At 43.4% G+C, this 18105-nt stretch overlaps 1 protein-coding gene across 1 annotated transcript in view; it reads left to right on the forward strand.

Moving 5' to 3' along the window:
- Nucleotides 1-18105, forward strand: part of LOC144773748 (guanylate cyclase soluble subunit beta-2-like) — a 152135-nt gene that overhangs the window by 18867 nt on the left and 115163 nt on the right. Inside the window, exons 3-4 of the mRNA XM_078658881.1 lie at nucleotides 4603-4702; nucleotides 10107-10279. Of these exons, the coding sequence (XP_078515007.1) occupies nucleotides 4603-4702; nucleotides 10107-10279 (273 nt within the window). The remainder of the gene's footprint in view (nucleotides 1-4602; nucleotides 4703-10106; nucleotides 10280-18105) is intronic.

Below are 18105 nucleotides of genomic sequence, written 5' to 3' on the forward strand. Positions count from 1 at the left end.
AATAACAATAATGAAATCAAACCACAAATAATTTTGAAAATCAAAACAGTCCTCAGGAAAGCATTTTAAAAATATGTTCAGTGTTATTAAATAGGGGAAATGCAAAAAAAATTTGGAAAAAGGTCTTGCCGGAAGTTGACAAATTAGTAGGCACACATTGTAGCCAAATCATAAGGGGCCATAGCTGGGCAAAAGCTGGCAGTTTGATTTTATTGAAAGTTTGTACCACTGAATTTAGAAACTTTTCTGGACATTGAAAATGTTCAGTGGGCGAAGCATGGGTGCTGTAGCTCCAGGTTTTCAGATCATAATAATAATATTAACCTTTTCGGTGCTCATGACGGCTCCCGGCCGTCATGAGTCACGGTAGGCGTGAGCTCATGACGGCCTGGAGCCGTCCCAACGTTGCCGCTCCTCCCACTCGCTGTTAATTCCCCACCTGAGTGGGAGAATTAATCAGTCGGCGGAGCTCAGACGGATCCCGGCCGTCATGAGCACCCGCCAACCGTGATTTATGAAGTCCGGGAGCCGTCATGAGCACCGCAGTGCCACTTCCACCCCCTATCCCCACCGCACTGCGGCAGAATTCACGCCAAATGGGTTAACAATAATAATAATAATAATAATGATGTTGATGAGGATGCTATCAAAAACAGAACAACAGTATTAATGTTGTTATTATAAGTAATAATAACCATCATCATCAGCATGATAAACCACCACTCGTCATGAGCATGGGGGGCGCTGTGGGCGCCCCCCTCCCCCCAGCACAGCGGGGGAATAACCCCCGCAGCGAAGGGGTTAATGACTTTATTATGTCCACCTTTACGTCAAACTTGGCAACTTCAAGGTATAAATATGCCCACACTTGCCTTTGCAAACACACGGTGGTTTGGAGCAGTTCGACTATCTACTTGCCCGACGCATCCTGCTACAGAAAATGCCGAAGGAAGCACTGAGAGAGAATCTGTCTTTTCTCCTGCCGAGAAATCCAGCTCCAGTGTTTCCAGGCTACCCTTGTGGATTGCTGGGAAATCGAGTCCTCAGCCTGACCTTCTTCATTCCAAACTAAGGTACGGAGTTGATTAGACCCTAAGAGAAATCTTGAACAGATTCTTGGCAAAAGAATACTACATTTATGCTATACCTCACTTACTTCTTCCCTCGTACTAAGCTTAGGTACATCGGGGTAGGCGTATTTTAGAAGCACCAGTTGAGTACTTTTAGCCTCTGTTATTTATGTATGTATTTATCTATGGTTTAGGAACCATACAATGCTCTTACAGTATTCTTTTATTCTACTCTTTATACTGTATGCATTATATTTTACAACCAGTTTTACAATTGTAGCAGTTCATTTCTTCTGCTTGAGAAAGAAGACTGTTCAATAAAACCTTTTTATTGAAAACGCCCGTCTCTCTATTTCTCTGCACCTGTGGTGAAACGAAGCATGCACGATTGACTGAGTGAAATGTCTATCTATTGTTTCCACAACTCTGATGATCAGTTTTATCTTGGGGAAACAAAGTTGTCATGTTTATGCGGTTGTCAGAAACTAATCCCTTCTTGTGAATTTGAGAACGTTTCTAGTGACCTCTGAGCTAGCTGGCAGTCACAATTAAGTCTAATGTATTCGATAGAGACCTAGTAGACCTCAGTCTAAACTATATGATATATTATTCCAATGCTCAGAGCCTATTGGGAATATAGGAAGTACACTACAATTAAACATAAATACTAAAATCATGAATGAAAAATGTTTCTACTCGCAAAGCTGGTGCGGTTCAAAGTGCCAGGCTTTATGAGGGAAGAAGACCAAAGGCAATGTATCTAAGTAACATCGGGGCATATTAGCAAGAACCTCGTTAAAATTATCGTCGTTTTAGCGGCAGGAAACTGCCGCTAAAACGGCAATAATGGGCTTGCTAATATGCTGTATAGAATTCCAATAGAAGCCCAGGTTAGATGTCCTGCACATCTAACCTGGGCTTCAATTGGAATTCTTGCTAATATGCCCCATTGTGAGCTGCAAATGTCTTCTGAGCTCACATTGTCAACATTGCAACCTCTTGTGAGTCTAAAAAGACAGCGGTGGCTTTAACGTGGTGGTCCGCCACCTTGTGACTCTTAAGAAAATGCATTAATGGTTTGCAGTTGCTTCTGAGCTAGCAAAGTCTTGAAATGCTGTCCACTGCTTTGACAGTCAGTAATCATTCAGATCATGGTTGCTGTCCCTGCAGGACAACCTCTACTCTGCAAGTGTCAGCTGCGCATTAGAGGAACCTTACAGTGGTCTCCACAGAAAAAACATGCTCCCTTAATGCGGGAGCCCCGACCAAACTCATCAATCGACTACAACGCATCCAAAACTCCTCGGCACGACTGATCCTTGATGTACCATGACCACATCACCCCCACCCACGGCCACATCACCCCCCACCTGAGAAACCTGCACTGGCTCCCCGTCAACAAGAGGATATCCTTCAAGCTCCTCATCCACTCACACAAGGCACTCCACAAGACCGGCCCAGCCTACCTCAACAGACCGCTCTCCTTCTACACCCCCAACCGCCAGCTACGCTCCGCCGACCTCTCACTAGCCACCGTCCACGCATCCGAAGAACAACCACCGGCGGGAGATCCTTCTCCCACCTCGCCGCCAAGACATGGAACACCCTCCCACTGAGCCTACAACAGACCCAAGACCTGCTGACCTTCAGGAGGACACTAACGACCTGGCTGCTCGATCAGTAGCGGTCCCCCCCCCCCCCAGCGCCTTGAGACCCTTGCGGGTATGTAGTGCGCTTAACAAATGACTGATTGATTGATTGAATGTGCTAATGGTTTTGGGTTTTGAGCCCTTTCAAGTGGCAGGGTTTTCAATACTGGTGCTTTGTGGGTGCAGATACCCAAAGGAATTCTGATGACCCTGGTAGGCGACAATCTCTGCCTTCACTGCTGTTCACAAGGATTTGCAGATGAAATCCTGCCTCATGAATATGAGTGGGCAGCATTCATGTGAATCCCTGTGAACAGCCTTGTTAAGCTGTGCTGGATTCATACACCTGCCAGAGCACAAAAATAAGACTGTGGCACATTGCAGACTGATGCTTACATCATCAACTCCATCTGACATCAGTTTACCCTCTGGCAACATCTCTGCTTTGCGTGTGTTGCCATATTGATTACTGAAACTTCTCTGATTGCCCCCTTTTTGGGTATGCATGTCCACAGCACCCCCTACACCTCTGGCTAGTTTGGTGATGTGTACCTGCCGACATACTTTAGTCCTAACGACAATAAGTTAATAAATCACAATATAACTTGATAAAATATTGGAAAGAATGAATTGCCCAAAGTATTAAATGTACTTATCTTGACTGTGAGCAGCAAGAAAAGAGGGCTGTTCGCACTTTAGTGGGACATTATACAAAATATTGTAATGCTATTGGATATAGTGTGGATTAAGTGTTTTATCCATTGGCTATGCTGTTGCTCGGCCTCTTGGGATTTGTAGTTCTCACTATTCTTGACTGCTGCTATGCAAATTAAAGCAAGATTAGACAGCATAATAGGAGTCTCTAGTCTTGACATAAAATTCTAATTTGCGCATCTATCTCTCATGCCTCGATCTCCATCACACTGCTTGGGGATGCACCCTAAGACATGATAAGAGACACTCAAGCATGATACTAAAATGTTTTGCACATAGGATCTCAACAATGCAAGGCTCTGATAACCATGCACTTCTCCACAGTGTAACTACTCATTCGACAATGTGCGTCACCACACCACATAGGTTAGGAAGTGCTATATAAATGGTTTTTTTTAAAATGGAAGGCATTTTTATTCTGCTTTTCCGTTTCATATTTAGTATTACAATACAATAAAACAGGATGTCTTACATAATACATGTAGGTATACTGTCCTTGAGTATTAGCCATTCGGAATATGCTGGAATCTGAACTCTGATTAATACATAAATGAGGAATTAATAGTTTTTTTTCTAAAGCAACATTCAACAGTAACTAAGTCTGGTCCTGTAGTGTGAGCTTGGATAGGGTATCAAGTGTAGCATCCGTGGATGTCACATTGGAGCGCGCCATAGCCAACCCCATATGTTGGGGTATCACAATATATCGGAGCGTTGTTAGATGAGGGGATTTATCCCTCAAGATCTGTATGACATGGATTCAATGGCGGTCTCGTACTCTTCTAAGGCGGGCGAGTATCATCGCTAGGATCATGCTGAAATGTGTTCAAGAGGTCGCCCCAGGCTGTCGCAAGAGGGCACTACCGTAGCCACCCATTTCTTCCGGTTGCAAAAGATGGACTCCACCTCGGCCCAGTGCTCCATAGTATAAATGCTATAATACAATGCAATACATCAGAGGGCAATACAATACAATAAATGCAAATCATGTAATTACCATGAAATAGCAGCATTTATTTAATGTACTTTCTAAAAAATGTTTTAGGTAAATGCATCTCACCTACAAATTTAAAGTTATAACGTTTAAAGTTGCATTACCATGCTTCTAGAAAAACTTACAAAAGTGTGTATTGAACTTGCTGATCACAGTTAATATTCTTGCTTGACAGGAAATGAATGCCCCATCATTCCGTGTGGAAAAAAGATCAGACGGAGCCATGCTGCTGCACTACTATTCGGACAGACGAGGTCTGTGTCACATCGTCCCAGGTACAGGCGATTCTGTCTTTGGTCACTGTTAATTGCCATCACTTATCTACTTGAAAGCCAGTGCTTAATTTGAGCCGGTGGTTTCCTGGAATGGATATGGGACATTGCATTTTATAGATTAGCTTGTTAAATTTTGTTTCGTTCAAACCTAAGGAAACGTGGACACTGATTTTTCAAAATGCTGGGGTAGCATTGGAGATATTTCTGGGACGGAATGTCTCTGTGGAGACTTATGCTCCCCTGCCCTGTGTCCTAAATAGCCCTAATGTTTATCCTGCAGTGAGCTCAACAGTCGCGCAAGCGCACTGATTGCACTTTTTGTATTGTCAGGGCCAAAGAGTTATTTGGCACTTCCATTTGGGGCTATCACAAAAAGGAGCTCAGAGGGAAAAGAAAGAACAGGGTTGCCCTCCACTCAAAGAACATCAATACCAATGAAACCCTGTCTTGTGGACGCAGATCATGTCAGTGTGCCATGCAACAGATCAGTCTCGTATCAGTTTTTGCTTTGACATTACCCTCTTAGCTATCATTTTTTCATGGGTATCTACTGCAATGCGTCCAGCACCTAAACTATTTTTTTGAAAAAACTGTATTCTTTATAAAAACGGGGAAGAAGATTTGGTATATTGATTAACATCTTTTGACAGTTGCACGGAACATCACAAAATGACTGAAAATTCAGTCTAAGTAGTGCCTACACCAAATGCTATTGACAATTTGTTAAAGTAAATTCTGCAAAAAAATCATTTGGCAGAAAAATGTGTAGCGAAGAGAATGACACCTCAAGGGAACACCATGGATACAAGAGGATTTTTTCACGTAAGAGGTAGGCGGGCTCACGAGTCCCCGGTATACCTACATTAAACATGGTGCATAGTGCACATGAGGACTGTTGTCGGGTATTTACTCGAGCATGGTCGTCTATTAACAGCAATGACTTAGACAATTGGTGATTCCACTAGTTATAAGAAATACCCCTCATTAGTGATTTGGCTGTTCTGTTACCTATGAGTGAGCCATAATACTATTGTGAGACTGCACAGAAAGGAGTTGATCCTGTGTGATCATGAAAAATGGTCCTATTCCGGGTTATCGGAAAAGCCAGGTATTGAGGCTCTTCCTGAAGGTGCGCAGAGTAGGGGAGCGGGGAGCTCTTCCACCTCCTCTGGTTCTGTAGATGCGCAGAGTTTCTGCTAGGGTGAGGTCGGCATCGCGGGTGTTTCTTTTGGGTACGTGGAAAAAGACTCTTTTGTTGAGGTGTTTAGGTCCGAGGTTATGGAGTGATTTGTAGGCGAGGGTGAATAGCTTGAAGGTAACTCTCTTCTCGATGGGGAGCCAGTGGGGGTCTCGCAGGTGTTGGGTCATGTGCTCATGCTGTGGGGTTTCGAGAACAAGTCTGGCCATGCTGTTCTGGATGGTCTGGAGTTTGTGTAGGAGGGATTTGTTGATTTCAGTGTACAGGGCATTTCCTTAGTCGAGTCTGCTGGTTATGAGTGTGTGGGTGATGGTGTTTCTGGCTTCGGGCGGGATCCACTTGAAGGTCTCGCGGAGGATGCAGAGGGAGTTGAAGCAGGTGGAGGTGACGGCATTAATCTGGTGAGTCATGATTAGGGAGGAGTCGAGGATGATGCTGTCGTTTTGGGCGTGGTCAGTGGGGGTGGGTGGGTTTCCGTGGGCAGTGGGCCACCAGGTGTTGTCTCAAGCAGTGGGGGAGGGTCCAAGGATGAGGACCTCAGTCTTCTCCGAGTTGAGCTTTAGGCAGCTGCAGCTCATCCAGACTGCAACGTCTTTCATTACTTCCTGGAAGCTGAGTCTGGTGTCATTGGGGTTCATCGCGAGGGAGAGGATGATCTGGGTCTTGTCGGCATAGGATACTATGCTGAGTCCATGCTGTCTGATGATGGCGACGAGGAGGAACATATAGATGTTGAAGAGAGTGGGGCTGAGCGATGATCCTTGGGATAATCCTCAGTTGATTTCTTTGGGTTCGGAGAGGCTGGGTGAGAGTCTTATCCTTTGGGTTTTGCCGGGGAGAAAAGGGCAGATCCAGTCAAAGGCGTTTCCCAGTACGCCAGCATAATGGAGTCTTGCTGCGAGAGTGCAGTGGGAGACTGTGTTGCAGGCTGCGGAGAGGTCTAGCAGAATGAGGGCCACGGTGTGGCCCTGGTCAAAGAGCGTGTGGATGTCATTGGTGGCGGCAAGGAGGGTGGTCTCGGTGCTGTGGTTGCTGCGGAATCCAGACTGTGAAGAGTCGAGGATGGCGTTCTCTTTGATGAAGGTGTTAGCTGGGCATTACCGATTTTATCTGTGACCTTGGCTGCGAAGGGAAGGAGAGAGATGGGACGGTAGTTCTTCAGGTCTGTAGGGTTAGCAGAGGGTTTCTTGAGGAGGGGCTTGGCTTCTGCCTGCTTCCAGTCATCGGTGAAAATGCCAGATTCAAAGGAGGCATTGATGGTGCGGCATAGCTCAGGTGCTCTGGCGGTGGAGGCTCTGTAGAAGATGTGGGGCGGGCAGGGGTCCAAGGGGGCTCCTTAATGTGTGCTCTTCATGGTCGTATCTTCTGCGGTGACCGGGGTCCAGGTGGTGATGGTGGGCTGGCTGTCATCGCTGGAGGTGATGGTGGTTTCTGAAATCTGTTTGCTGAAGTTGTCATAGAGGGTCTTGATTTTCAGGGGGAAGTAGGAGCCGAGCTTGTTGCAGAGGTCCTGGGAGGGTGTGAAGTCCGTGGCTTTGCTGGAGGTTTGGTAAATTGTTGGATGATGTTGAAAAGTTCCTTAGAGTTAATGGAGTGGGGGAGGATTTTGTTCCGGATGAAGGTCCTCTTAGTGGATCTTACAAGTTGGTGGCATTCTGTCATGGTGTTCTTGTAGGTGGTCTGGTCTTAGGTGGTTTTGCTGTTTCTCCATCGTTTTGCAAGGCGTCTGCCTTTTTGGAGGTGAACCAAGTGGCCTTCAGGGGACGCTGTCTATCGGGGTAGCGGTGGGGTGCGAGCTTGTCTGCGCAGCTTGTGATCCAGCGGTGTAGTTCCTTGGCTGCAGAGTTGGCGTCGGTCGTGGCGGAGGGGAAGTCGTGGATGAGGGTTTAGTTGAAGTACTCCACTCTGACCTTGCTCCAATTCCTTTGTGGTGGGCGGGGCGTGGGCTTCTGAGCAGTGGTGGTGTTGACAGAGAAGTTTACGCAGTGGTGGTCTGTCCAGAGGGGCTGCCAGGTGTGGCTGAGCTAGATGTTGTTGCCTCCTGCAAAGATGGGGTCAAGGGTGTGTCCTGTATTGTGTGTGGGGGTGTTGACGAGCTGCCTCAGTCAGATGTTGGCGAGGTTGTCTAGGAGGGCGGTGGAGACGGGTTCCCTGCGGTTGTCGAGGTGGGAGTTCAGGTCTCCGATGAGTATGTAGTCCGTGGAGGCGATGGCGCGGGGTACGATGAGGTCCACAATGGTAGTGGTGACAGAAGGGCAAGCTCCGGGGTGTCTGTATGCAAGGGTGCCGTGAAACGTGGTTCTGGGGATGAGCTGGATCTGGAAGTGGAGGTGTTCGGTGTTGGAGAGGGGGTCCCTTGTGCTGGAGGTAAAGAGTCAGATGGAGCTCTTGTGTGCAATGGCGAGTCCTCCTCCTGTGTGGTGGGGGTGATCCTTACTCTGGATCTTGTAGCCGTTGGGAATGGCGGTGGCGATATCGGGGCAGACGAGGCGTTGGTCCAGGTTTCTGTGAAGAAGGCGACATCAGGTGAGAGGGTGACAAGGAGGTACCAGATCTCTACTGCATGTTTGTGCAGGGAACGCACATTGAGGAGGATGCACTTCACGGCTTCAGTTGTGTTGGCTGCCGGCGTGGGGGCAGCGGCCATGGTAGTGCTGAGGGTGGGGAAGGTTTGGTGACAGTGACGGCAGGAGAACTGGCCGTGGGTGGTGTTCGGCGTTGACAGCTGGCAGTTGTTGTTCCTTCTGGAGTTGAGTGCGAGGAGGGCAGCTGAGTCGTAGCGACGGGTGGCCGGTGAGCCAGAGTCCTTGGCGCTGGTCGCGGTATGGTAACTGTCCTGGGACCCCAGAAACCAGGTCTGATATTTATCATACAAGTTTTAATCCCCAAATGACATCCAAGTGTTGACGTCTGACCTAAGGGTAGGATCTCCTACTCTTAGTCTCTATGCAGCCTCTCTACTAGTTCCTCTACATTCTTCAGTTTTCTGCAGATAGGCTCAGGGCATGGCACAGAGTGGAAGCGGCAGATTGTAATCAGAGCTCTACCCACGCCACTGTTTCAGGATGATCACCAACAATATAAATTATTTCTGTTAAAATGTCCTGAATGTGAATTTACCTTGTTTCGATATCCTGAAATTCTTTAATATGCTCTGCCCACATGCATGTTGTTAGGTTTGAATCCGCATCCCTGGACACTTAGGCCTAGATTTACTAACATTTTGCACCATGGTTGCACCACTTTTTTGGCGCAACCACGATGCAAAATGTTAGTTGAGATTTACAAAGCCAGGCAAATCTGATTTGCCTGTGGTTTTCCCCTAAACGTACTGCAAGGAAACGTAACTTTGAATTGGGAGGCGTTCTATGGGTGGATCATGACGATCCCATGCATCCACCCATGGATTTTAATGAAATCCCAGATTTACTAATGTGAGTAAACCTGGGATTGTTCCAAAATGCTATGCCTCTCTGAAAGAAGCTTAATAAGGAAAAAGTGCTTAATTTACAATCATTACCAGGGCATAATACAGGCCCCTGTACCCCCAGAGATGCAGGGGGACCCCGACCATTTGGGGGCCCCCAAACCCTTCAGAGGACCTTCAATCAGACCAAGGTCAATGAACATCTGTGAAATATGGGAGACTCAGGGGCCCTCTGGACATTCTGCAGTGAGGCTTCATAATTGTGTGCTAGGCCACAGCTCGTTACTTTCTTTTTCTGTGTGCTGCATCCCTTCCTGTACAAAAACAATCCTGTCTGTAGCACATGCACCCTTGCACTATATTGCAAGGCTGGCTATATTGGCACTAGGCGGGACATAGAACGCCTGCACAAGGAGACTGCAGAAATGCACCATATCTCAGTAGATATGGTGGGTTTGTGCTGTCCCCTTTCACTCAGTGCAGCGACTTTACTTACAGCCCTGTATTTCATGAAATGTTAGTAAATTGGGCCCGTAGCCCTCATATCAAATATATGATGCATTTGTTTTACAAACCCCCTTGTGCATCCTTAATGGCCTGGGCCACAAAACGTGGTGACCAAGGCAACGCTCCATTCTGCAAGGAATATTCTTTAGATGAAAGCTAGAGCATCCTGGAAGTCTTGGCTGATTGATATATTATATTAAATTACTTACATGTAGGTCATTGTAACACTTGACAATGGTGGTTTGTTACTTTCAATATTCTGTTTCTTGCAGGCATAATTGAGTCAGTTGCAAAAGACTTTTTCGACAGTGAAGTGATAATGGAAATTCTTAATCAAAGTGAAGAAGAAGAACGCACTGGAAAGAAAGAACATGTAGTATTTCTTGTTCTTCAGACGCTTAGAGGGCAACACAGAACCCTCAAGCCGAGAGAAGCTGGCATGGATGTAAGTATATTAGAAAAAGGCACGATTAACGCAAATTAGACTACCAATATGTGTTGTGTAAGACTATATATATATATATTCACAGTGTGCTGCACCATGTGGGGGGGATATGTGTGTGTATGTATTTGTGGGTGCAATTGTGCGGGCATTCTCGCGCAATCATACATGCCCTTTGAAGGAATGCTTTTCAGTTGCCAAATGAGAGGGTACAAATTATCATGTCTTTCCTAATTATGATTGAGCAATCCAGAGCACTACACACATACATTTTGACCTGCCTATGTTGCAGATGCAATTTTAAGTTTTTCAAACTTTTCAATCCAACACTTGTTACAGGAATCACTGAACCAAGGTATGTTGACATCAATCAATGAGACACAGTCTGTTGACATGCAGGTCAGTCAATGATATACACAGCCAACGTGTTTCGTCGTATTGACAACTTTGTCAAGGCTCGTAATTCTTTCAAAACTGGAAGGTCTGTGCCCTAAACCTTCTTCATTGTGTACATCACAACGCACAGAAATTCTGTCATTTGAGCCCCAATGGACTAGAGAACAGTCTCCCATATAGACCTCGGGTATGTATCAGATACTCTCACTTGTCAGAGGTTCACTCCCAATTAGGGTGGGAACAATAAGGAGACACAAAGGCTCTATGCGGCCTTGTGTGTAGACAAGGAAGACCGAAGCGGCTCTTTTAGTGTACAGCATCTGGATAGACAAATGAGAGTATCTGATACATACCTGAGGTCTATAGGGGAGACTGTTCTCTAGTCCATTCGGTCCTTGGGGCTCCAAGGACAGGATTTCTGTGCGTTCTGATGTACACAATGAAGAAGGTTTTTAGTCTGTTGGTAATGTAGATAGGAAGGCTGAGATAATCCAAGTTACCGTAGCCCAGTTTAGAGATAATAAGAGACTGGACCCCTATATTTTAGAAACTGATTGGGATCCATGAATACATTTTCTAATCAAAGCATTTAAAAACAGGTGGCTTATAAATTTGAGGAATAAATGTGACTGTTCATCAAAGTTAATTCCCATGACAATTTCAGTCCGAGTTTGTTATCTAAGGGAACCAAAATGTCTGGTCACAAGACTGGTGGCCCTTTCAATGCCCCTGATCCCGCGGCCCTATAGAAAATATGCCATAAGCAACGCTACCCAACTCCACAATACTCACCATTAATCATAAATCACTCACAAGGCCCATAAACTAACATGACATATTTTGAGCAACTGAATCATGTGACCTAATTAAGCTATTCACAAAATATATACATTTATATACAACGGCAGTAAAATAAATTCATCACACTATAACAAACTCTATGATTAATTAAGCCACTGTGGCGTAAAGATCTGCTAATGGTAACCTAAACTCATGAAATAACAAGACCAGCTTGTTTTTCAAAGAATTTATTTATTAACTATTATTCAAAAGAAGTGCATTAGAATCTTTTTATTCAAGCATCATTTTTAAGGATTTTAGCAAAAGGTAATGACAGTTTCAAGCATGAATTAAAAGCATATTCAAATAGAAAAGCAGTTTGACATCATCTAAACCCTAAGTTCCTAGCTACACTTGCTTCATTAAAGAATAAGGGTAAAAGTCTTTAGGCCCTAAAAAGATCTCTTACGTGCTCCAAGTGAAGTCCAACAGCACGATACGTTCATCCAGAGAACAGCAAGCAGCGGCAGCTCTCCCTGCAGAGGAAGAGTTTTTATACCTTTCTAACTAACTAATCTAAGAAAAATAATATACTTTTTGCGCGGTCTGAGTTTCAATTGGCTGTCAAGTGACAGGCCATAATGTCATTGCATTCCTCAGAACCCCAGTTCCGTCTCTTTCTTAGAGTCCATTGTCCTTTACTATCGAGTCATGAAGCTTCCTCCAGTTTGCAACAATTATTAAATAATGTTCACGACTTCCTTAGCTTGTCACACTTCTCTGCCGGTTCCTGGCCTTGGCCACACTGATCAAAAGAACAGTCAGTTCATCACGTTTATCTTTTTCTGCATGTAAAAAAACTTGGCAGAGAATTTTCCACACTGGACTCTTGCTTTCATCGAGCAGAACTTTTGCCAACTGCAAATGCACTAGGCCCCAAACCACTTTCTTGTTAGCTAGTGTATAAACAAACACAAAAGAATAATTAATGCAAGAAATAAAGTTCGCTCTGTTACCCACCCACCTTTGCTAATCATTAACCCATTAATCTATGTTACCTAGCAGAAGCAGAACAAAGCAACAAACAAATTCGTGCAACATTTAAGACAGGAAAACAAAACATGAGCACACAGAAATAAGCACATGCCATTAATAAACAGCAGCATTTAGTTTTGACATGACAATAGACAGAATTAATTCATTATTTTCACCCACATGCAAATGCAACATAATGCACGTTTATGAGCACACATATAAGTTTCCCGCGTGTTTATGAAAATGCAATTCTTAATGTAGGTTGGTTAGTTTTCTCACTGCACACATTATTAATAATATTAAATTAATTATGGAAGTGTAACTTCACGAGCTGAAATGAATACATTTCTGAATCTCGCTCCATCACCCCTTTCACTACAGCCTGCAATCTGGGGATTATCTTGTTCGCATGTCTAATATGTGTAGACAGAAGTGTTTTATGTTTGACATATTAAAGGTAGCTGACAGATCAAGACATGCTACTTCATGGTCATTGTACTCCTTTATGCTACATTTTGGCAATATTTTGGTGTGAAGTCAGAAGGGTGTGTTGTTTGTGTTGGCATAACGATCTTTTGGTATTCACAAAAGGCATTTAGGAGTAGTAAAGTTAGAATTGTGTCTTAAGTTTGTCTTAAGTTTTGGTCTTAAGACAAAATCCTAACTTAAGTTAAACTTAAGGTAAACTTAAGTTAAGATTTTGTCTTAAGTTTGTGTTACGTTTTGGTCTTAAGACAAAATACTACCTTAAGTTAGGATTTTGTCTTAAATTTGTCTTAAGTTTTGGTCTTAAGACAAAATAACAACTTAAGTTTAACTTGAGTTAGGATTTTGTCTTAAGCTTAAAACCAAAATTTAAGACAAACTTAGGACAAAATCCTAACTTTACTACTCCTAAATGCCTTTTGTGAATCCCGAAGGTAGTAAAGTTAAGATTTTGTCTCAGATTACTTTTGTGAATCAGGCCCCTAATCTTTTAAAGAAACCTGGGTGCATATTAGCAAGAACCTCGTTAAAATGATCGCTGTTTTAGCGGCAGGAAACTGCTGCTAAAACGGTGATAATGGGCTTGCTAATATGAGTTATAGAATTCCAATAGAAGCCCAGGTTAGATGTGCAGGACATCTAACCTGGGCTTCTATTGGAATTCAATAACTTTCCTGCCGCTAAAACACCGATAATTTTAATGAGGTTCTTACTAATATGCCCCCTGGAGATTTCTGTAGCCAGTTCTGGAGAATGGGAAATTAGTGCACTTGTGGCCAAGGCTCACACAGTTTTTTGATATTTGAAAATTGAGTTTTTGAGGTGTGAACAGAGGAGTTGATCTAATTTGACTAGAGCATTTGGAAATTCACGGTCTGTGTCAGTTTTTGAGGTTAGATACTCTTTTCAGCAAATGAGTTGTTTACTCTTGGTGAATTTATATGAGTATACCTGAGCACATTTCTTGAATTTTCCTACTTTCCATTCATGGGAGAGAATGTGGCCTATCGCCTAGGGTGATCGACTTCGGAGCTGGAGAACCGGGTTCGAGTCTCCTAGGGTGGTCGACTTCAGAGCTGGAGAACCGGTTTTGAGTCTCGGCAGGGACGCTCAACATTCTGTGATTCAGGGCAAATAATTTCATCTCCCTGTGCCTAACAAAAACAAAACAAAAAGATGAATGTGTCTGTCTGTAATGTAACTGGTGCTCATGTAAGACGCTCTGACACCTTCGGGTCTAGTTTGCACTATATAAAACTCCACACAAACAAAAAAGGGAGCTGGTGTGCAATAGATTCTCTTGGGATTAATCATAGATTAATTTCTTTGTATTTTAGGCTAGCCCCAAGAGTCCCCGTCTTGGCACTTTAAAGGAGAAATAGTCAGGCCAGTAGCCAAAGTATATTTTTAGGGGGGTTTGGCACTCAGCTATGACCAAACATTAAAGCTGTGCTCTATAGGTGTATTCCTTCCCAAATACTGGTTGCATCACTAAATATCGACTCCCCCCGCCCCCCAGAATATCATGGTACAAGATTATCGAGGACAGAATATTGAAAGGTAAGTATATAGAGGGAACGCTGGAACGATAAGAGGATTCCTGGCGGTGCTAAGACTAAGTACTGTGTGACGGACGCCAATACTGTCCGTTTGAACGCACGAATAATGTGCAATAAGCAGTACTAATTCCAATTGGTGCACAAATTGGTACACTAAAATTTGGGCAATCCTATGCGCAATATCAACGCTTTGAGGTTTACTTGTTTCACCCAGCCAATCTCAGGCTGGGACGGAAATACAACCAGTCAGAAGGCTAACCGGGAAGTACTTGTGTCCGCAAGACCTGAGGAAGTCGTGGGTAAAACCTATACGACAAAACACTTGTTGGTGGGATTCATTACGAGATACCATTCATTAAAGACTTCTGGAAGAAATATATTGTGCTCCTTCAATGTGAAAAAATTGTATATTTGAAATTAATCTATGTTTGGTGTGCTAGGGATTTGTATAATTTATTAGGGATCTGTGATCCTATTTGGGGGTAATTTGGATGACGGACCCTTCCCTAGGCACCCAATACCAATACAACTCATATCACATAATATTACCGAAATCGAAAAGCGCCATAAACTGTCCAGGATATAATCATCCCATCCCGTACTATATAGAGGGAAGTGTAGATTTACTATTCCTAACTTCACATTTACATACCTTGAAGATATATGTATCGCAGAGGTACATATAAGTGGAATAAGGTATAGAAAACCCCATAATTACCTGTCAGCATTATAGATTTGTTGTTCTGTCTTCGATATTCTCTGCCTTCGATACTCAGGTGCACACTGTGTGATTCTGTGCGAAGGAATACGTTGCTTTTTACACTCAATCAACTTTTCACAATCCAGCTTTAAAATCTATCAATTAGATTATCAATTAGTAGAAGGGTATAAAGTTGTGAAGTAGGCTGACTCGCTACTTTGAGTATTTTTTTTACTGTTCAAGCTTCCTCCAATGCAAAGATTATCAAGTTCTTTTCTTTTAAATAAGCTGACTTCTGCTTAGAGCCTTCTCTCCCACATTTCTTGTAGGAGATGTTCAGCCTCCAAACACATTATTGTTTTGCTGAAGTACGTCATATCAGGGATATTGTACATTAGGAAATCATCATACCTGGAAGGCCCAAAAGGATAAACCTTACCTCACGTAAATCTAGGAAATTTCATCTGATTCGTAAAGTGTGGAATTTCCTAATTCCGACCAAATTCTGAGGTGAAGTTTTAATTTAACTTGCCACTAATTTAAATTAACTTTATAGAAAGCTTGGAGCATACATCAAGAATGTTTTGTGAAATTAGTGGTAAACAGTGTCTTTCAAACATTGTAGGGCTGCAACAATGGTGAAAACTAAATAGAATTTAAATGTCATTTCACAGGGGATGTTGGGAAGGTCCCACAATGAATTTCACTTTATGGTTGTGACAAAAGATGGATAGTTCAATTATATGTAGTCAAAAGCACTAGTCAAAACTGCATGGACTTGAACCAGTCTCTGACATTGACATACACCCCTCATAGTTAAAGGCAGGTTATCTGAAAGGTGTACAAAAGGAGAACATCGTTAGGTGACCACCAGCAAGACAGGTACACATGGTAAAGGATAGATGATTGTGTGAGCCTGAGATGGGTCCATTTGGGGCCCGTGGCCTGCTAAGGACAGTAGTTCCATCTTCGGTTAGAGGAGCCATGGATTAGCAGGCAGCAGCACTAACTCTAAAGCTCTGAGTGATGCTTTCAAGGTTTGCATCTAGGATCCTGCTCTGCAATGACATATCTGTCTGATGCTCCTTGCATGGTGCCTCCAACTTGGATGCTACATAGACGTCCAATCCCATAATTATGGACATTCTGTACTCTTTCACATGCAGTAGACTTCCTGCAAGAATCCTCAAGTATGTGCCTAGCATTGCTTAGATGAGCATGCACTTTTCTGAGTGGTGAATGTAGCAAGCATGAAACCCTGCCATTTCCAATAGAAATGGAAAATCTTTCCTTGCAAAGGTATTGTTCAGCATTACTATGGGTGCAAATAAAAGTCAACCTTAATGTTATGAAATAATTAAGAGCCTGCATATTTAAATGTACACTAGAAAGCCAATTAACTTCCTTAAGAGAACCTGGACATCTCAGCAAGTAGGTTGTCCTTTTCAGCGACTATAGCAGCAAATGTAGACATGGCTGGTATGCATTAAAAGAGAAAGTGTTAGCACTTCTCACCAAGAGCATAAAGTAAAAATTAGCATGTGAGTGCCATTGTTAATCAATTTGCAAAAGGAAACCGAGAAGCCAAAAGGTAAGGTGATTTTTTAAAGTCTTATACTAAGATCCCTTCTAGAAAATAAAATGCAGAATTGTGCTTTGAAATGACAATGGGCCTGGTGAACTGACCAAAACATGGTAAGCTATAAATTCTACTCACAATCTCCAACCCTCTATATATACCAGCTCTCATTTTGCTCCTTTAGGCTCTCTCTTACTTTCTCTATTCTGTCCCAATCTCTGTTCCCACTGACTCTATCAACCATTTCCTCACTATGCTGTTCTGTTTGGTGCCACATCTATCTTCCCATTCCTGCCTTTCATTTTCTCTCTCTTGCTTTTTCTGTTTACTCTACATTCTTTCTCTCAATCTTCTCTCCTTTTTTAGATACTCTTCTATCTTTCCTTCTATCTTCTTTGCACTTCTCAATATTTTTTATTTTCTGCCTAACCCTCTGTAGGATTTTAAGAAATCAGGTCCAGGCACAATATGTCAGGAAACTGCAGATTTATTCCATGGAGAAGATCTCATACAGCAACAGAGATGAACTGCTTCAACTGCCTCACAGTTTGAGAAACAACTCCTTTACAGCTCCACTATGACATATACACATTCCAACACAGTTCTAAGAAAGAGCATACAAGAGCAACTAGACCTAGAAAGTACAACACCATAGAGAGGAACCACAAGATATCACACCCTCTTCTTCCTGAACCATGTATGGCAACTAAAACTTTCTCTTGTCCGTGCACGGCCATTAGCAGCATGTGCCACCTTAATTTGACCACTGTGCTTTTCGCTGTTCCCCAGTCCCACATGCCTACCAACCTGGGGGTCTTCTAGAGGACAAAGTCGCCTACGGTCTTGGGACAAAGAAGTTAGTGAAATGTTGCCTTCATATCCCTGCAGCTCATTGTCAATCCTTGTTGGACTAGACATCAGGCTGCATGGATATGGTGGGATTTAACTGCTCTAGGACAGACAATGACCCGTTGACGTCCACCACACTACCTTCACAGTGCGGTGGACTTCAACAAGCCATCCACAGTACTGGTGAAAATACCAGAAGCATTTTCTTTTCCATAATCAAAGTTAGCATGTGAGGGAAATGCTTCCCACAAATCCTGAGTTAGATTTTTTGTTTTGCCATATCGAATAGCATGTTGTGTTCACTGACATTACAGAAAAACAAAAGTGAAAGCACCCCACACTAATGGAGCCTGCAAGGATCCACAAATGTCCTACCACACAGCATTCCTATACTTCCCACAATAACAATATTACCCCACTTGTGTGACTGAGTTATCATTCATAA

The sequence above is a fragment of the Lissotriton helveticus genome, chromosome 8, assembly GCF_964261635.1.
Source record: "Lissotriton helveticus chromosome 8, aLisHel1.1, whole genome shotgun sequence".
NCBI lineage: Eukaryota > Metazoa > Chordata > Amphibia > Caudata > Salamandridae > Lissotriton > Lissotriton helveticus.